The sequence below is a fragment of the Larimichthys crocea genome, chromosome VII (assembly GCF_000972845.2).
Source record: "Larimichthys crocea isolate SSNF chromosome VII, L_crocea_2.0, whole genome shotgun sequence".
NCBI classification, from domain to species: Eukaryota; Metazoa; Chordata; class Actinopteri; family Sciaenidae; genus Larimichthys; species Larimichthys crocea.
The window spans coordinates 18069202-18090851 of record NC_040017.1 but is presented as its reverse complement, the minus strand read 5'-3'; the positions used below and the strand labels follow the sequence as shown (position 1 = coordinate 18090851).

At 42.9% G+C, this 21650-nt stretch overlaps 1 protein-coding gene across 4 annotated transcripts in view; it reads right to left on the bottom strand.

Moving 5' to 3' along the window:
* The window catches only part of ift80 (intraflagellar transport 80 homolog (Chlamydomonas)), a 36286-nt gene that overhangs the window by 4813 nt on the left and 9823 nt on the right, over positions 1-21650 (bottom strand). For all 4 annotated transcript variants that reach the window (XM_027280002.1, XM_027280001.1, XM_027279999.1 and 1 more), the window contains exons 8-13: positions 21508-21645; positions 5387-5566; positions 2901-3019; positions 2283-2357; positions 1592-1755; positions 1434-1498 (exon numbers count right to left, since the gene is read on the bottom strand). In XM_027280002.1, coding sequence (XP_027135803.1) covers positions 1434-1498; positions 1592-1755; positions 2283-2357; positions 2901-3019; positions 5387-5566; positions 21508-21645 — 741 coding nt within the window. The remainder of the gene's footprint in view (positions 1-1433; positions 1499-1591; positions 1756-2282; positions 2358-2900; positions 3020-5386; positions 5567-21507; positions 21646-21650) is intronic.

Below are 21650 nucleotides of genomic sequence, written 5' to 3'. Positions count from 1 at the left end.
CTCCACTTCTGTTCCTTCTCTTCTAATTCTTTCCTTCTTTTTGTCTCTTTCGCTCTTAGTTTGACTCCAAAGCCCTTCCCCCATTCTCTTCCTGTGTCTTTATTTTCTCTCTCCCCCTTCTAGATATGGGTTAGTATCTTTCTTTTTCTTTTTTGCAGATACTCACTCTGAAAAGACTATTCTCCACAACTAGGTCCATTTAGATAGAACTTGGCTTGTTGAATCGTCGGGGCAAACGATTAGCCACTACCTTTAGCTAAAGCTTGAAGGTTGCGGGCAAAAAGTCTCATCATCCTCATCAGTTTATTCATGAAAAAAGACATGGAAGCAGCATCAATCATACGGCACATATTTTAGGGAAATGTGTTTGAATGCATACCATAACAAAACATGCTTGGACAGAGCCACAAAGGTTCAATTTACACCTTATTCTCACTTTGTTCATCAATTTGGTTTTATTACTTAAGTTCTTGTACCTGTCCTGAACAGAGCTGCATATATCCTATAAAATAATGTAGTTAGCTAAATGAACGCTACCCCCTAGTTACCACTTAAAACAGCAATATTCTGATGTCAGTTCATCTCAATGGAATGATGGAGCATGATGACTGGAATCACAAGCTTTGGCGGTAAAGGTACATTTGTATTGCGTATTCGACTGAAGCTCAATTTCAGGGAACTCTGACACAAATTCACGTGGTTTGACCATTCGTACGTGGCTGTATTGATGGTGCTGACCTTTGTGGGAAGACAGAACCACAAAGACTGAATTAAAAGAGGCTGTGCCTATTTGTGCTATAACCAGGTGTGGCTACTAGAAGGAGCTATTAAAAGATCTGCTCCATAATGCTGGTTATTAAGTTATTATTACATTATTACTTTTTTTTTATACTTTCATTTTAAATAAACATTCACATTTACATAATTCACAATCACTAAACCAGCTGATTTACGCTTTGTTGGTCTGATATATGATTTATAAACATATCTTTTCATCCAACTATGTCTATGAGTTATCTTTGATTCTATGTTATAGATAACTGGCCTGTGTGTAAAAGTGCAACTAACCAAATGAGTCTCCACTTATTGTTTCACAGTGGAGACTCGTTCTCCAGAACAGCCACACACCTTCTTCTGTTATGATATTGTGTCAAGATAAAACAAGGTAGACTTTATTGATCCCACACTGGGGAAATCCACTTGTTACAGCAGCTCACAATACACAAGGTGTATAAGTAAATATTCATAAATGAGAACTATATAGAAAAAAATCTAAGATATATTCGAAATAGAAAAAATAAGAGTTAAATACACCTTTCAAGTATATGAATCAGGAGCAGTGGTGTAGACTGGAAGTTAAAAGATGAAACGACAGGGTTGGAGAACTTTCTTGTTGCTGACACACTTTAATATAAGGGCAAAGGATTACACACCTTGTGAGTTAAGGGCTTTCCATCACTAAGGGCTTTTCCGGTCAGGGCGTCAAAGAGAAGGATGACTGGTGATGGGGAAGGAAGAAAGAGAGAACATAGTAAGAACACAGTTCAAACTATTCATATAACTATCATGGGTGAAGTGCCTGCCCCCTCACCTTTTTCATCACTCTTATCCCGGATGGCAATGGTGTCGTTACTAAGCGAGACACCCTGGGCATTAAGGATGTCGGCTCTCATACCGGGGAACTTGGGGGAAGATATCAATCGGCCCTCATAGGAGAACGCATACAGACCTGCTCCATCCACTAGCAGGAAATGTCTGGATGGGGAGACAGGAGGATGCAGCAGATGAGAATATATATATATATATAAAAACATGGAGAGGGAGGGTGAGTAAGGAGAATGATGAAACGTTAAATAGTGAAAGAATGAAGAGTCGAGTTAATCAACTGAAACAAGGAGATCATTTAAACATGTTACGCACATTAACAAAGCATCGACTTACTCTGCAAGACTCATCAAATTCAACTGTGATTGGCCGATAATCTGTTTAGCTCTATGCTGAGTGTCAGGGCTACTGCATTGAAGTATTGCACAAGAGCTACTCCATAATAATCTAATTTCCCCCAGTGGTTTCACTCTCAGCCTTACTGTATGACAGGGCTAGCTAATCTAGAGCCCCCTATGTGTATGTATGTGTGTGTGTGTGTGTGTGTGTGTTTGTGTGCCTGGTAGGCTGCTTGATGAGTGGTCAGTGCAGAGTAATGAAGCATTAGAGAAGCTGACAGACGATCCAAAAGCCTGTTTTCTCTCTCGTTGCACTGCTCCTGGAATAGAGAGACTCACTTCTCTGCTTGCAGGATGAGGCTCACTGTTCCCTCCTTCAGGTCAAAGATGAGGGGAGTGTTCCAGTTTCTTGAGCTGGCACAAATAAACAGCACAGACAGAGACAGGAACAGCAGAACTTTGAAAACACAGGACTATTATCTATTAACAAAAAAAGTGCTACATCTGACATGTGCAGAGGTAAAGCAAGAGCACAAAGGCAAAGGGTTATGAATGACAACAAACGAAAGGAAATATAAATAAAAGGAGAGGAGATACAGATACAGAGCATGAAGTGAAGAACTGAACTTTTATCATGGAACTATAATGGAAAAATTTGTAACACATGCAGAGGGTGTATGCTTAATCCTGCCGTGTCCATGTGGTACAAAAATAAAAATTACACCTCAAATAAGCCTACCATATTTCACGACATACACAGAGATCATCTAATAACGTTAGACCTGTCACAATCAGCATCTTGGTAAGATGCATTTTTTCCATTCGAGCATGTGTTGCACACAATCCTGATGTGTGAGGAAAAAATTCTTAAATCATAGGATGAGGATTTTCAGAGCAGTGTGAACAGAGAAATGTCACGACCGGAGGAAACAAGCGGAGGAGGAACGGGTTACTGACTTGTAGACATAGCACTGGAGGGAAGTGGTGACCACAAGGTGACCGTATGCCAGAGAAGCTTTGATGACTCGATCTCTGAACTCCAAAACGTCCACTGCGTCGTTCATCACATTCCTTACCTGAGAAAAAAGAAGGAGAGGAGAGTGGGGGCGGAAGATTAAGAGTTAAATGAAAAAAAACAAAAAAAAATAAGAGTAGGGTTCTTAGAAATTACTGAACAGACATAAACTTTATACTACTGAGCAAACACTTTACATTTAAGCACGCAAACAACAAAGGAGAGCTGGCTTTACTAACAGAGTGGTGAACACAGTCACGTACACACTGGACTGTATTTATTCTTAATATACACAGGAAAGAGTCTACAGTATGTATAAGTATACGTACGGGCAACTGTGGTCAGAGAAAGCAGTTTTTACTGTTTTAAGTATGTGCGTGCAGCGGTTGCTACTCCTTTTTTCACCTGCATAGATAAATACTTCCCTGCAGCTCTCTCTGTGAATGAATGAAAAGGCCTTTTCCAGCACCAGGTGAAAGGTGGGGTTATTTTTACAGCTTTACAAATCTTCCTCCTCTGCTCCCTCCAGCAAGCTAAATTTACATGCAACACAACCAGGAATAAAAAACATTTGACCGCAAGGTGGTAAATTTAGCTGGCTGATTCACAAACCACTGGCAGATGTGCACTTTTAAAAAGGACTGCGAGGAGGAGAGGGGGAGGAGGGAGACAGAAAAGCGCCTGCAAGGCTGAAAATAAATGGCTGATCACCCGACTTTGTTTGGTTTACACAAACTGCACTTGGTAAGGATGTCTATGGCAAATGAACGCACGTGTGTTGGCACGCATGCACGTGCGTGACCTTGTTTCTGTAGGTGCGCGCGTGTATCCTTGCCTGAAAGTATACAAGTGTGCGTGTATATGTACATTTGGGTGTGTTAACCGCATGTAAACGCTACCTTGTGGTTAGGGTGAGTTTAAACAGTAGAGAATGGTGGAGTGAGAGAGGCAGCTAGACAGGCCGGTCATTGTCACTGCAGGGCTGCACACTGGCACACTGGGAGGGTCCTACTTTAATATACGGCCACAACTAGTCAAAGCCTGGGAAGCATTTGCTTCTCTACATAGCATATTCACTCACTTTACAGTCTGCCTATGGCACTGCAGTACTTTTCAGTTCTCCTGCTATACTGAGCTTGGCTCGGTTGATGTTTGCCTTGTGAAAATCTATTATTTTTCCTCATAGACACGCCAATTTTCAGTGATCTGAAAACCCTTAAAGACCCCTTAAAGTGTAAAACCATAACTTTTATAATGGACCATGAATCTTCTAGTATGATTCTTTTGCATATGCATATAACAGTACCATTAGTTTTGGTGAGACAGACAAGATAGACAGTCTTTTATACTGTCAAATCATATTATTGAAACGAGTTGTTGTAGGGCTGTAATGAACAGTTTGAAGCTTCACAAGGTTGACGTTCAAATTCTAAATCAATATTTGAATGCTGCGCAGATGGAGACCATAAAAACGTAGCGACCAGGTAACATTGCTGTCTCTGTCTCTTCTCTGATCTCTGTCTATATGAAGAGCCGGAGGTCTGTGTGTCTCTTTGACCATGGGCACGGCTGAAATACACACACAGCGGACATGGTGTAGCTTTGCTTTAGCTGGATTCATATAAAATCACGGCAATAGAGACATACTAAATACATACTAAAACATGCCCAGTGGAAGGGGAAGCAGTCAGAACCACAATATGCAACAAAGTGCTGAAACACTAACAAGATGCATGTATGTAGCTGAAAACATTCTCCAAAGATTCTTTTAGCACCCTATGTCTACCAGAGAGGAAAACATATACTGACGTATAATTAACATTTTTCTGTTGTTTGCCAGCAGACAAGGAGGTGACAAGACAGCAAGGTGCCATCACGCAATGTAAAGTCAATGGACAGTGATGAATCGTTCCCCCTTTGCAGTGTGCAGGACTTAATTGCACTGTGTCTCTATGTGGCTTCTTCCTGCAGGATGTGTGGAGCTGTGGCCATGTTTGTTAGTGCTTTAGAATGTAACCACCATGAAGTAATACGAAAATAACGTTTCATTTCTCTGATTTACGGCTCTGTTCTCTCTAACGCCGCTCCCTCACTTCATTCACTCTGTATCGATGCTCTCTCTTTGTCTCGCTCTCTCTGCACGGGGACAAATTTGAATCATGTGCTTACTAAGAAGCCATCAGCAAATTCAGCTTACTCTGCTTTTAGAGATTTAATTTGATGAATCACTTTAGTTAAGTTGAGGGTTTGGTAGGATTTTTTTCAATATGACATCAGACATCTAAAGCTTTGAATGAAAAAGACAAACGACAAAGAAATGACATTCATTAGCCCAGAAAAACTAAATTGACAAGACTAAAGTGACTTTCTTTAAGGTTGAAAAGGAGCAGAAACACAAATGAGGATGTGTATGTGGCTCTCTTTCTACCTGCATGGTTCTCCTCTTGGTAAGCGTGATCACAAAGTTCTTCCACTCCCAATGCTGCTCCACCACATGGGCAAAGATGACATGTCCGTTGCCACAGGCTCCAGCCAGCTGTGTGCCGTCTGCAGACCAGGCCAGGCTGAACACGCTGCCTGTGTTGGGCTTCTCCAACGCATAGGACCACTGCAGGGAGGGGACAGGGGAGAGAACAATATAGTTAATGGCTACAGATATTTATCTACAATCTTAAACAATTACCTTGGGGGACGGCTTAGGAACTAGAAACAATGAGAAGTTTAGAGAAGAGAAGCGGTCAGAGTCAAGAGTCGTGTATGAGTTAGTGCGTACATATGAGTGTGTGTGTGCACATAATGTAAACTCTGCTAGAAAGACAGGGGCCCAGTCAGTCAGTCATTGAGCTGTGATGAACTGTGAGACACTGAAGTAGCGCTCGGCCCTGCCAAGTCCAGCACTCACGCTCGTAAACATACACTCTGCTATCCTCATCTATTACATACACGGGGGGCAGGGGTACAGGGAGGGAAAGGGAGGGTTTATATACGAGCCCCCAAACTAAAGCCAAAAGCTGATTAACAAGACCTCTCCCTTCTTTTTATAAGAAAAGCATTGAAAAGGTAGAGCTCTGGGGAGACTAAAAGACACAAAGTAATAAAAGACCACTGTGCTGATATCAGCAATGGAGAAAGACACAAGTGAGAGATATGCAGCCCTTTACAGTATCACAGACAAGAATACATCTCTCATCACCTCCCCCTTTTTCTCAGGTATCTCTTTTCTCTATGCAAACTCTTTATTTTTTCCTCTGTTTCCACTGTTTTTTCCTTCCACCACTTCTGTCTTTCCACACTCCTGTCCCTCATGTCTTCTGCTGAGTATCACAACAACATGTGATTTGATTCAAAACGAATCAGTTGAGACAGTCTAGATTCACCAGCAGTTAAAAGTTTTCCAATTTGTTATTTTCCAGGATGATCGTTCACGAGGCCAGGCAGAAGCAGAATAAGGTACAATCCTCCTCCAAATGTAATTTTGTTGTCTGCTCCGCACACCTGGAATCTTTCTGTTATAACTACTGCTGACTTTCTCACACAATGACCCCCCCCCTCCCCATTCCTTCCTTCCACCACCAGCACCGTCAACCTTCCTCATCCTCCCCCTGGCCCTCCCTGACCTCCCTCTTGCCTTTGGCTGCTGTGATCTTCCACACAAATACGTGCATTCACACTGTAAACTGCTTATGTAGGAAGAAAAGCGCTAATGTTAGCCTAGCGCTGCCTGCGATGGAGAGACAAGTGTGGCGCGGCAGGCCAAGTGCTGCGGTGAAGTTTGGAGAAAAGGCCTCACTGTGTTCGCTGCCTCATACACATGCAGCTGCAGGATGTGAGGTGTGGCGTGAGGTAACAGTCGGCAGGGCTGCAGGTTACAGGCTCGCTTGCTTGGATCTCTCTCTTGCTCCTCTGGTCTGTCGGTGTGCCTCGTGACATACACTGCTCAGCTGGTTTTGGTCAGCACACTCCCGGCAGTTAATGTCATATCAGGACCCAAAACAGTTGCACGAAAAAACAAGACTTGGGCCGACATGTGGGCAAGAGATAGTTTGTTAAACTTTTAATTAATTGCTTTTTAACCTCTTTTCCCTTCCTTCTCCGTTTGATTTATGCAACTCCACACTTCCTTACTTATACATCCTGTAAGAGGAATTAGCCTTACTTTATATACACACATTCTTTATATAGAGATTTTTTCAAACCTGAGTCTATCCATGTGCTCATGCACGTGCTTGCATGATCTCCACAGCCAGGCGGCCTGGCCCAGCGTTTACAATAATGAGAGATCTCATCCATTCTTCAGCTAACATCTTGAGATGGCCCGCTCTATGTTAAAGCACCCCAGGGGGAAAAGGAGAGGGGAGGGATGTAGGGGAGAGGGATGGATAGATGGAGGGTCAGAGATGCAGCTGAATGTATACACCAGACTGTAATGAAGCAGGACATATGATATCGGCCTGAGGAGTACTGCTGGATCCATGCTTACCTAATGCTTTTAACACATTGAGCCATTTGACTCCTTCTAGCCAGCCGGCAAGCCAGTAAATGAGAACGTGTGTGTGCGTGTGTGAGAAGGTGCCGTTGTCTATGTGTGTCATACGTGTTTGTGTGTGTGTGTGTGAGAGAGAGAAACTATAGATGTGATGAAGAAAGTATAAGTACAGTAATTGTGGGAATGGAAGAAAATAATATAACACCACATCAGAGTAATTCATGTGTAGACAGGGAGAAATAAATGTGAGTTCACGTTTCCCCCCCACCTCTTGTGGGTGTCCAATATCTGTTTTGAAGGTGTGTGTGCGTGTGTGTAAAGGAGGTGAAAATCCTAAGGCTTGTCAGAGTTGTCAGCCAGTGTCTGACTATGGGACACAGGGGGATTCCCTATAGCTGTCCTGAGATGGACAGAATAGGCAAGCGGACGAAAAAGCAGGGACACGAAAACTTTTTCTAGAGCAGCATTGAGAAAATCTCTGCATTGCCCCATCCTTGATCTATCTTTTTTATCTTAACTGCCTATGGGTGAAGAGATTAGATGTTCTGACAGCTGGCTGCCTAACAAGAAACTGGTCATGGAAAATCTGCATTAGGAAGTTCTGCAATAAAAAGGTGAATTTAAGACCAGCTGACTTAGGGCATGTCCACGCTGAGGCAGATTGCATTACAGCCGTCATCTGCAGAGGACAGGCACAGTATAGTTACTTTGCTTGGTCTCAACTCTCCATAATTCATCATTTTGTTTCAGTGCAGGCCAACACAGTTTGAGACCGCACTGAGACTGTTAATCAAATAACTATTTTATGGTAGTAATATTGTCTGAGAACATACACATGAATACAAATCAATGACACATCTGTGTTGTTTGATCGGCATCTATAACGAGCACATTTCTGCTACATGGTTTCTGATGGTGTCTGAGCAGACGTATGTCAATCTGTAAATGATATTTATTTCTTTTTCACTCTACAAAGTCGGGCTGGTGTTTTCAGATTTTAAAAAGTAGGGCCAGTGGATAAGAGTTGGGGGGTGGGTGGGGGGACTGTTACGAGGACAGGAGATATGGAAGAGACAAGGAAATGGGAGATCAGCAGGGGGAGGTGAACGTCAATGGCAGCAGATTTGGCAACATGGTTTTATTGCAGCCAAAAGGGGGTGGAACTACTGGATACTGAAAACTGTACTGGACAAGGCTGTAAGGAGATTTAAGATTAGCACGGGCAGATATCATACAGGAAGAAGAAAGGGCAAGAAGAGATGCAGAAAGAGGCCAAAATGAAGATTTATAAGGGGCAAGTGTGATGTGGAAGGTGGGTCTGGGTCCACTCTGGTCACTGAACCTTGTCTGTCCATAATGGACAGCTTTGTGGTCAGAGAAAAGGTGGCAGACATGACGTGTCGTTCTCAGTTGAGCTCTGGGGGAGAGAAGGGGAGGCCCCTCAAACTTACAATGAGCTTACACAGACGTATATATAAATATATATATACATAGAGCAGCAATGCATGGCTGTGCATGTAAGTCTTGGTACACACTACACAATGCAGACAGAAACACACACGCCCACACGTGTACTCGTGTCAAAGACATGGCAGTAGACCAGGGCTGGTAGTCTAACACTTGCGATGATCACTTTGAGCACCAAGCAAAAACACCCACACATGCATCCTGTGTGTGTTGACATGTGTGTGTTAATGTGACTCAGACACACAGACGTTAGTTGCATGTACGTGACGAACCCTGGAGTGCTGAACTTGTTAAAAAAAAAAAAAAAAAAAAAAAAAAAGACCCTGCGGGATGCTGCAGTACCACACAGAAAAATTTGGTAACGCAGCTCAATCTACCATCCTTCACCATATTTGGCTTGTGGTATTACTATCTGGATCTCTTTTTGCTTCAGGGGCAGACCTATGATGTGATGATCCACAGGCGCTGTCTTGTAGCATGCAAATTACTATAGGCCAACACAGACATGTTGGCAGTTCTGCATAGATACACACACACACACACGTATGCATGCACAGACTCAAAAAAACCCAACAAAAACAGCCAATCTACGAACGCACAACCACTTTAAAGCGTCTTTAAGGAGTGTGCTTGCCCTCTCCCCCTCCTCCCTTCCTCCTCCTCACTCTCTCTGCATTTCTCGACATATGTTTACCATTAAGACTGGCAGGTGTTGTGGGCCTGCCCCTTCTCTCCTATTGTTGCCCTGCAGCCGCAGCCAACACGGGGAGGCCTGCGAAAAGGTTACGTTAACTAAAAGGCAAGGACGTTCTTACTACCCCCAAATATTATAACCCAATTCTGTTACTAAAGTCACCCTCTGCCTTGTAGCCTTGTAGTTGTTTCTTCTTCTTTTTTTTTTTTAAATATCACGCCCACAATAAAAGTGATACTTCACTCATCTATTTAGTATAAACACATAATACACATTCCATGTAGGATTGAAAAGTTTTGCCCCATTCCTCAAGTTACTACAAATGGAAGTTGAAATATATTTATACGTTTTTGGCCAAAATATGAGTGTTTGGAACATATTGCACATGCGGCTGGATAGCAAAGATGTGGATTATGCTGCTGGAGCAATTTCTGTGGACATTCTGATACTTTGTCTAGCATGAAAATGATTAGAATCCACTCTAACTGACATGATGCAGACCACAGACGACAAAACCCTCCTTTAACACCCACGTTAAAACCTACAGAGTGTGAACCTGCCATACGTAAAATATGGATTTATAGTGGAGCATAACATTAATTCTATCAGGAACCCTTATTTTAACTTGTTCTGGAGAAGGTTATATGGAAGACTGGCCTGGAATATGAAACAAACTAAAGCTATCTTGATGTTAAAGCACTAAAAAAAAAAAGAATCACAGATTTAGGGGGGAGCAAGGAAAATATTAGAAATAAACTCCTAGGAGATAAAATGTGTGTAAAGTGTGTATCTGTGCCACTGGTTTAACACCCTCCTCTCACTCAGTGCTCTGGTCTTCACAACCCAGGCTAAGGGGAGTGGGGTGGATGGGGTTGGAGCTCGGGCCAAGGAAAGGGTTAATGACACATGTCTGGACTAATGGCTCCCAGTGGAGCTATCTGCTGATTCAGCCCCATTACTTCACAAGCATTAAATATGTCTGCCCTGACCGCTCTCTGCCCCCCCCACCCCCCAGCCCTAATGCAAGTCAACAACATGCTAATCAGAAGACGGGGAGGGGGGCATAAGATTTCCAGACTTTCTGTGCTTTTCTAGCCCTTCATCTCTGACACTCCTGTCACACTGAAGCAAGCACACAAAAACTTGTAAGAGCCATTAGTGTTAATGGGTCAACCTGAGTCCGTGACCCTGCTAAAAAAACCTGCAGGTTATGCAGCTACAACATTGCTGCACCTCGCTATAAAAAGATGTTCATGAAGTACATATACTATACTGAGTGTATATAGTAGAAATATTGGCTTGCGCTAAATATTGACTGCAATCTGTAGCCCTATTAAGTTATAGTCCTCTGAATTTGAACAGTTATTGCATGACATTAAAGTTGAAATATTGATAGTCTATGCTGTAAAATATTCTGTTTGGATGGTCAAACATGAGTTAAACATCATTAACATCAGACCTCATGAATTCTACAGAGAAACTTTCCACAACAAGAACATCTGAAAACTTACAAAGATCTGCTGCATGGTGAATAACCCTTTGTTACCATTGACTAAAGCTGCATATATCTGGTAATGTTATGTTATGTTGTAATGTATATTGTATTAAAGTGTGGGACTGTCAGTGTTGATGATAATTTTGCTCAGAGTGGTAAAATAAACAAATATGACCACCAAAAGCCCCAGATTGTTCTACCCTACAACATTGTATACACTGGTGAATGGGGGGCTACCTTCTCTATTAGTTTATCACTGTGCTAGTGGGAGCCAACCTAGTCCAGGGTTAACATCTTACATAAATCAGAACAGATGGCAGACTCTCTGCAAATCCAGCTGGCTTCAGTTTGCCTGTGTGTCTGTGCGCAGGACAGGACCTGGCAGTGCAGGTACAGAGCGTAACTCCCTGCACATAATAAACACAACACACGTCTGAATGTAATGGACACTAGACATATACGAGGAAGTATTGAGCCATAAACAGACATAGACAGGCATGTATGAAAATCCTACATGTATAAAAATCCTGCATGTATGAAAATCCTGACACAAATCTACTCTTCAAAGCAAAACACGCTCCTAAACCAATTATGTGAGCTGAAAAAGTGTCAGAGGGTGAAACTAAAAACAAGGCATGTGCTTTTCAGAGAGGAGGAGGCGGTTTTTGGATGAGGGTTCATCAATCTCTCAGCAGATTAAGAGGCCTTGTAAATGTCAGCTTGCACTGACCCCTCCATGGGGGATGGGGTTGACTATCAGGATAAGGACAAGCTGGGCCTATGTCCAGGACAGGTCAGACCTAAAGTATGTACAGCAGAGAACTTCTTGGATAAACTACATGATCACCACCCCCTTTTTTTTTCTTTTAGAGATGATACTGTTACTATGAACTAAACTATCTGCAAAGTATTGCATGTTTAACTATTGAGTTACACGTTAACTTAACTGCCAACTGTCCATGTACATCACTCACATGTCCTATGGTGTGACAATGAATTCAAAGTTTCTATGTAAGTCATTTGTTTATTTGTTTAAGTGTGTACAGATGCAAGTCGAAGACTGCTCGGGTAAATAATTAAGATGCTCTTTGGAAGGAAAATGAGGAGCATCTCATGTATTATACTTTATAACAAAGTATGTTGTATCAAATTACATACTATCACGACAAATCAGAACTCAGAGCTGCTTTTAAATGTTTCATGACACAGCATAGTCTAAGCTTCTATGATCACACACACACACAGATATAAGCCTCAGGTCTAAATGCAACTCTACACAAGATGTGAAATGCAAATTTGAATCTTTAACCTTTGATGCACTACCTGAGGTAAGTTTATAAAGAAATGAGTTATGGAATTTATAAAGTTCAATTTCTGTTTTCTTTAAAATTATTAGGTTTTTTTTTTTTCAAAACATGTCAAACAAAATGAATCCTTCACTTCAACAATAACATCCACCGACACTATGTGGATTTACTACGTGGTTTTAATGTCCCTGAAAGTTGCCTTCTCAGTCTCTCTGTTTTTGCAAATGTGTGTAAAAAAATAATGTAGACATGCAGATTATAGAGTAATGTCCTGTAACACAGCACACTGTACATTTCCAACTGTTGAAGTAGCCATTATACACTAAGTGAACTTACCAGCACTTAGTGTTTTCTCTGCCTGCTGCACAATAAACCATTTGCATTCCCTGACTCCGCAATAACACACAATAACTATGGCTATCATATAAGCCCATTTCTAAACATAGGCCAGTGAGAGGAGCTCTGCAAATCTCTCTGTATTGAAATACCCACTTGGCTCGGCTAAAGAGATAGAGAGTGGCACAAGTTGGAGCTTTGGCAGTGCAAAGGGAAACAGAGAGAGGGAGAGAGAGGGAGAGAGAGAGAGAGTGAGAGAGAGGGGTGGGTCGGTGGAGAGCAAGACAAACTGGAAGATAGTGAGAGAGCGAGAGAGCGAGAAAGAGAGAAAGAGAGAGAGAGAGAGTAATGATCTACACGTGGTTTCATGCTGGAGCCTCAACATAGTAACCATTGACATATGCTGGGGCCTCCTGGGACTCATCAGCAGGACACAGCTGTGAGCTGGACAGCAGAATTCTATTAGCACCAACTATGCACACATGCTCTTGCAAACACACACATGTGTGTGCACACACGCACACACAGACACACACACACACACACAGGTAACTTGGGTATTCGACTGTGTTTTGGCATGCTACAAACACATAAGTCCTCCAGTGGACTTAATACACCACTGATGGCCGGTCTACAATACACTGGATCATTTTGTTCATCTTAATGGCCTACACACACAGGTTGGAGGGTTTGAAAATCTTAGCCAGTTCTTTTCTATGGGATCCCTAGACATGTAGGACACAATCAAACACACCTCGTAACCGCTCCTCAATGGGTGATGTAATACCTGTTGACAACAGCTAGTCTAAATTTCATCCTGACATCTTGGCTACTCTCCTCTTAGGACAAATTGGTCTAATATATCAGGTATCGGCGATTGGCCGATTTTTGTCATTTTATTTTTGCTAATTTAATGGTCTGCTTCCAAAGAATAAGTCACAGCCGCTGGTGTGTGACACTCACTTCGGTAAGCGAACCCAGCAGCACAAAGAGGCCAGTAAAGGCAAATCAGCGAAACACACACCTGCGCAAATATATCAGCAATTGCTGGTTGGAAAATTTTAACATTGCCCAATCGTATCCCAATCTCTATCACAAAGACCCACGGATACTGTTTTTTTATAGAACACAAACATGGGTATCCACGTAGCAATACAAACATTAAACTAAGTGCATACATGTGAATATGTGATGACAAGCCCATTACTTCTCTGTGGAGGCAAACATATATAATAAGCTATACCCAAATGAAGGAGGCAGTCGATAAATTATTCAGCGTCAAAGTGTAGCACCATTCAGATATATGTGGAAGCCACCAGAAAGGAAGGAGGAACCCTAGGGTGCAGCCAAAATTAAACCCTTTCAAATCATCCTTTTCTGGACCTTGGTCCATTGCCTCCAGCCCAGCCCTAGTCCTCAATAACAACCCTTAATGAACTCTGGGCTGGCAGTAAAGCTTGAAGTGATACCCCAGTTACACACATGCTCTGCTTTCTCTTATTTGTGTGCACCACCGAAGCCCTTTATTTGCTCCCTGCCTTTGTCACTCACTATCACCCTCACTCCTTATACAGTTTTATCCCTCTTTCCTCTCTTTCTGCTTCTTTCTCTCTGTGAGTGTGACATGTTTGTCTAGCTAGTGGAGGTAGTGATTTAATGCTGCTAAGAATGATGACTCTGCCAGAGGGGCTGGCAGGGCCCTGTCTCACTGTCATACGCTTACTCCAGCCGTGGGGGGAGGGAAGGAAGGATGGAGAGAGAGAGAGAGAGAGAGAGAGAGAGAGAGAGAGAGAAACTTCAGGGAAAGAGAAACCACCGTCTTTTATGGAGACCAATCCTCCAAACCAGGCCAACTTTACAGGATATATTGGACAGTTCCACACTACCCCGCCCCCCACCCCTCCAACTGCTCTCTTTTCTCAGCCCTTTTTCAATGTTCCCCTCCTTTTTGGTTTCAAACAAGGCGAGCCTTTAGCCGAACTCTAGAGAGGTGTAAAAGTATTACCATGTCAACAAGTGCCTTTTACTCTAACCCACTTTACGCGCACAGGCACCGGCTCACACATGCACATGCGCTCGCACTAAAAAAAATTGGGGTCAATCATCTGCAAGAATGACTTTAGTATACACTGTTCCACACAGTGTGCCAGAATATGTTCAGCAACACAGAAAACCAAAGCCTGTTCGGCACAAAGGACCTGGAATACAAAGGAGAAACCATTATCCTCACATTCTGGTAGGGAAACTAATGAGCTCCTTGGGATGATAGATTAAGTCTACATGTAAGTACTGCATCTTACAGTCTTATGGTGTTCACACACTCTAAACCGGGCTTCTACGAGCATGGCAACCTCATCAAAATGTGTTAAAATGGGATCGGTGAAATTATTCCTGTGAAAACAAGAGAGAAAAACGTCGGAGGAAGAGAGCTGCGAGGGAGCCGTATAGACCCCGGTTGCCCTTTTCAGAACTTGTGGTCTCTTTCTACCAGTTCACAGTGTACAGAGGGAGCGGGCTTATGACAGCGAGAGAACAAGAAATAGCATGCAAAAGCACAGATTTGTAAGGGGAGGGAGAGGTAGAGCAAGTGGGGAGAGAGAGAGAGAGAGAGCCCTGCCCAGTTGCCTGGGGAGAAAACTGCTCTGGTGCTGACTCAGGACTCTCTTTGTTTGACAATGCTCCCTCGCTCTTGCTCTCTCTCTCTCTCCCTCTGACACACACGCTCTTCAAACTTATTCAAAATTATTATACTTAACTCTCATCGTCTTTTCTCATGTGCACATGCTATGTCTTTGTCAGACTTATGCCAATAATTTCACATTGGCTTACTTTTCATCTTCTCTACTGTGTAACCCCCGCCCCCCCCTGCTGTTTTTCCACCCCCATCCTCTGTGTGTGTGTGTGTGTGTGTGTGTGTGTGTGTGTGTGCGTGTGAGTCCGTTTCTCCTACTTCTGCAGCCTTTCCCTTCGTTTGCAGTGACATTTTCCTCCATCTGAAACTATACAGTTCTAAACGTCCCCTTCTCATGTGATGAAAGCAGATAAAGGCTTGCAGTCTAATAAATCTACAGTGGTTTCTTTTGCCTTTTCATGCTCCACTGACAGTGGTTCACGATCAGGACCAGAACTCTGGGTCGTTTTATTCTCTTCCAGCAGCTGCAATTTCCAGATGTTGGCCGGCCAGTGGTTGGCAGCAAACTGCCAGCACAGGCTCAGGTATATGCTCCCCAATGATAGAAGGGGAAATTGTTAGAGGGACTCTTTGAGAAGACAGGCGAGCCTGAAGTCTTGCAATTAGTGGGAAGGTGGCATGTCATAGAGGATGAGAGCCCACGGCTAAGAAAAGAATGAAAAGAAAGACCACAGGAAGACTGGCAGACTAACTGACAGTCAAGGGTGATAGACTCTCTGGGAGAAAATAATGGTTGGCAGCTATAAGGATGGCAGACAAAGATCCTATAGAGAATGAGGCTGCACGTTAAAGAGGGAAGGGAGAAGGAAAAAAAAAAAAAACAGAGCGAGAGGAGCGAGGGTGATTCCAGCTGGACATGGACCCAGTCCCAGAGTGGCAATGCTGAGCAAGGCTCACAAAGACCCTTGGGGGACCCCCCTGGAAGAAAAAAAAGGGAGGTAAGGAGGGAAGGGGGGAGCACTGATAAGCACAAGGTAGTCCAACACACCCTGACACAGGGGGGGTATGAGCAGCAAAAGGAGGAAAAGAGAGAAAGAGATTTACACTTATCCTCAGAATAATCTCTCTTTAAAAAGAAAAGTGTGCTTGTATTTTAAAAGACAAAAGGGGAAGGGAAATGATGGCGCTCAATCTCCCACTTAAGTTCATACTGAATAGTTGTTAGAGCAATGTACTGGCACAAAGTACTCAGAAAGGATAGACAGATAAGAGAAGAAGCAGTGTTTGACAGTCGACTTGGCAGAAAATCACAGCGAGACATCATAAATCATCGATTGCCATGATTAAGGGTCATTTGGCCATTGTATGAAATAAAAAAGGCAGCATCCACAAGTAGATACCAGTGGTTTTACACGTTTACAAACCCTACTCTTGAAAACAATGCTTCCATTATGAGCTATAACTTTGATACAGGATTTATGACTACTCATCCACCCAACAACACTGCAAGGCTGACAGCTGTTATCATAATGTGGAAAGAAAAACTGCAAGCATGTACAACCCTATAAAGGAGACATTTTGGTTATTACACGTGACAAGGATGTTGGGAAGAAACAGGGCTCAGTCTGAGGCGAACATTAAAGCAGTCTCATGATCCTAGGTTGCTTGTGGTGAAGTATAACCTACAAATGGGGGAGTAAGAAAGAAGAGGGGCGGAGAGGAGAGGGCGAACAGAGGAGATGTACACTGGCTTATCAGTAAGTGTGTGACAGGAACCTGGATCATACCAGGGCTAAGCTCAGCCACGTCTTCAGTAAGAACTCAGTCAAAGCAGACCAGGAGCGGAGGGGAACAGTAATCACTTAGTTCAATGAGTCCAGATCGACATCGTTAGGCTGCCCATTCATTCAATTCTAGGCCAGACTGGCAAAAATTGAGCCTGAGTCAAGTTTTGCCACAACCCAACGTGATGTCAATCCGGCAAGGCGCCGCAGTGGCCTGCGTTACTTTAACACAGGGCTGTTTTTGGCTTGAATGCCCTCTAAGTCCTGGGTGAGCATCAAACCAAAAAGGAAGGATGGTGAAATAATTATGAAACCTGGCTTTGTAGTTGTGTTCAAGCCCCCTTGATTACAAGATTCAGCCCTGCTTATGTGACCTTGAGCAAAACACTGAAGTCCTGTCAGCTCTTGGGACAGTGTCCTGCAGACTGTCTGTCCTGTAAGAAAAGGAAAATCTTCTATTTTTATCATTAAAGTTTCTGAAACACTGACCAAAGAAAATCCACAGAACTTAGAGTTACATAAATAACGTGATTTCCAACCCATGAGAGTTAAAAAACAAATATTGTGTGGGAATTAGAAAAGCAAAATATATGTATGTGAGCATGTGAGTGTACAGTGGAGAGAGAGGGGAGGGAGAGAAAAAAACAAGCGCAAGGGAAGAGAAGGGGGAGGCAAAAGGGGGGAGGAGAGAGGAGGAGGAGGAGGTGAAGGAAAAGAAGCAAGAGGGTTCGCTTGGCACAATGAGTCCTACTTGTTAGCCAGTGACAGTGTCAGGGATCGTGACAGGGTCCAGACGCTAGACACCAGCTGCAGCGCCTCGTAAATAGACTGCTGTCTCGCAGGCACATTTGCACGGCAATGGTTGCGCGCGCGCGCGCGCACACACACACACACACACACACACACACACACACAGGCATGTGGGCACATGCATATACTATGGCAGGCACACAGACAGACACTGACTTATTGTCTCTCCCAAATCTCGTAAAAGGGACAGTGAACCTCTTTGTGTGTTGTGTCCTGTTAAAGCTCCTGTGAAGAGAAAATGTACTCAACAAAATCGCCACTCAAATAATTAAATGCGTATTAATAAATCCATAATGTATGTACTAACAACTACATGTGGATGCTTTATGGAAAAACAAACTTTGTGTTCAGTGCATGGGTGGCTTGCTGGAACTACAGGACTAATCTTTCCCCGTACTTTTGCCTCGATGTAAACTTTGTGTGTGTGTGTGTTTCTGTGTGCCCCCCCCCTCCTCCATGGTGATAATGAGGGGGGTAACACACTACATCTGCCCTGTGGTGCATGGAGGGAGAAAATGTGGAGGAGAAAAAGGGAAAAGCAGGAGAGAGTTGAGAGTTTAGGGCGAGAGGAGAGCCAAGCTGGACGGGAGGAGGTGAAGGGGTTAAATGCGCTGACTGATCCTGCTGAGCCAGCAGCAATACGTTAAAGTGCAAGGTTTCATTGTAGCAGATACAGAATGAAACTCCTTCCCATTAGTCACGCTAGTAACTGAAAAGACTCTTCGCGCTGCTTAACCCTTTACTGCGCCGCAAACAAACCGCGGCAAATACACACAGGTAAAGCCCTCATAACTGCTTTACAGCTTCTGTGTTTGTGTGTAAACTCACACGCACACAATGAGATTACAGTTACTATAGTACAGCGACCGAGTGTGCATACGTATGCAAATTGAACTTTCTCCAACTTGATGCGTGAAAAGAGTGCATGTCTGACTGAACTCACGCATAGAAAGCAACTCAGATGGAGTGACCTTTGAGGGGGATTTTCTTTTTCTAAACTCTTTCTCCATGCCGCCCCCACCCCACAACACTCCCACCCACCCACCACCCTCTCTTGAGCAAGCCTCCCACGCCATGCTACAGTACACACTGTCTCTGAGGGGCTTTAGGGAAGAGAAGGCAAGCATACCCTTCCTCCAGTTAGAGCGGGGCAGTAACCAGAATCGTCGTAATTATCATCATCGTCACACTGCCTTAACCGAGACGCACACCACAGCAAAGCGAGTGGCGCAATGATGAAACAATGGCGAAAACCAACCATGTAAACAAACACATAATGGGAGGACGTAAGGTGAATTGGGTCATTATAAAAAAAAAATAATAAAGGAGCAAGTTGAAGTCAGTTCTATCTGTTATGGTTTTAATAGCACAATCATTTCTATTTTGGTTTACACAAAGAAAATGAATACAAGCTGGCTTCATTTGAATTATTTCATCAGCTCATGGCTATAATCTGGCAATATTCCCAAAAAACTACTGAAACCTCTAGCTCAGAACCAAATGTGATGGTAAAGGATAAGGGATTACCCCACTCTCCCTTTGGACGTTCATAGTCTACAAATTATATTGATGTAACCTCTGAAAAACACATACAAACACACACCTTAACCCTCTGGAGAAGACATATGTGTTGGCTCGGGCCTCTCTCCAGCCCATTTGTTTTAGTACTCCAGGAAAAAAAAAGCCATTTGATCCTAATTAAATCAAAATGGAGCATGAAATGCCTAGTGATCAGCACACAAAAAAACCCCAGCCCTGGCTGTTTGTTTTCATTACAACAGGTCTGAAACAGCAATACACTGACATCCCAGAGTAAACTCAAAGAAGCCCTAAGCGTCCCATAAGGGCAGAGCGGGGAACTAGTAATATTGTTCCTGGCCAAACATTCAGGAGTAATAAAACAACAATTACCATTCATCATTCTCTCATTTCCCCTCTCATTACAACTCCAGTTACCATCAGCACCAGGTAACAAGAACATGTGGCATGCAGCCTAATGTGGTTTACAGAGATGAACAATGTATAGAAAACATAAGGCCTCTAGTGAGACACATAATATGAACCACACTGCACTGGAAAAGCTGACAGTTTTACCACAGATAGTGTATGTTTCAGGGAAAATGTCTTGACTGACTATAAAACATAAATGTCATATAGGTTGATGAGAATAAACAAATAAAATACACAAAACAGACGCTTGCGTGGAAAGTACGTGACCCCAAGCTCTACAGTTATATAGCGAAAGCTGCTTATAACTGAGATGGTTTACACCCATTTTACATCTGAGTGCTGATGTCAGAAGTGTAATTAGTTAGTCTGATTGTTTCTTGTTTTGCGCAGGATTGTGTGAACATATTTGCTTTTTTTATACACAGACATGCAAGAAGTAAATAGACACCTTTATTCAAATTCAAATTAAAGGTGTCTGTTTACTTGTCTGTGTATATTGAGGCATTCTTTTGTATGAGCCTCCAAAATGGAGTAAGGGTCAAGGTTAGCTCAATCAGAACTAGTTCTCACAACACGCTGTCCAACCACGGCAGTATACACTTCACTATCATAAAGAGGGAGGACATGCAATATTGTTTAAATACAGGGAAAACAGCACACATTTTCAGACAATCTAGTGTTGCACTGGTTTGTCCACACACGCAAACAAAATGACAGAAAAAAAGAGAGCTACAGAGAGTTCAAACCCTGTGTCCTCTCTCACCTCTGCTCAGCTGGCCAATTACAGCGTGAACGCTGGATCGTCAATTTAGGAAAGTTACAGAAATGATGATGTTGGAAAGGTATGAGGCGAGTGGAGCTCTGAAGCTATTTGACTCTCTGCCAAACAGTTCTGACAGAGCACACTGGGCTTTTAAAGCTGCATCTGCATAATTTTATCAAGGCGAATTTTAAAATCATACAGACAACGCCTATCACTGAAATTACATGGTGCACCCTTTGCTAGAATGAACATACATTACCTTGTCACACAATGGCACATGCTTTCCATCACCGTTTTAACTTGGGTCATGTGTAAAAGTGCCATTAGACTGAGGAAAGCTAATTTCATTGTTGATGCAAGAGCACTTGAGAGTGCGTGTCTACTGGTAGTCAATGGACCGCCTGGCTAAGTGCAAATATGTTTTGGTTTTGTCGTTATCAGATGATGTGGCACAAGACTTGTACGTCCTGTGTGAACTAAGGAAAGACCTGACTCAACAAACGTTAATACATCATTAACAAAAGTTAATACATCAAGTCTCAGATGTGTCAGATATTTAGGATGTAAGTGACTGAATAATATTCAATAGTTTTATTGGGCAGTTAACTTTATTCCAAAGTACTAAGCTGTTGCAAGATCTTTCAGTTTCTCCTCCTACTATTTGTCATTTTTGCAACAGTTGTGTTTACCAATAACTTTTACCTCTCCAAGTGCTGACATTTCGTTGTAGTGATAGAATAACTTCACATTCTTTTGGGAGAGCCATGATGGAGCACAACAATTCAAAGATAATGTATTGATGGAGAGTGAAAGGGGTTTTCTTACTCCAGTCTTGTCACAGAGCCGCAGAGTGTTGAAGGAGCCCACAGAAAACACCTCTCCATCTGGTGCCCAGGACAAAGAGGTGATCGGGTAGTCATGAGACGACGACGAGTAAAGCAGACGGCCAAAGCTGTCCCAGACCTGTT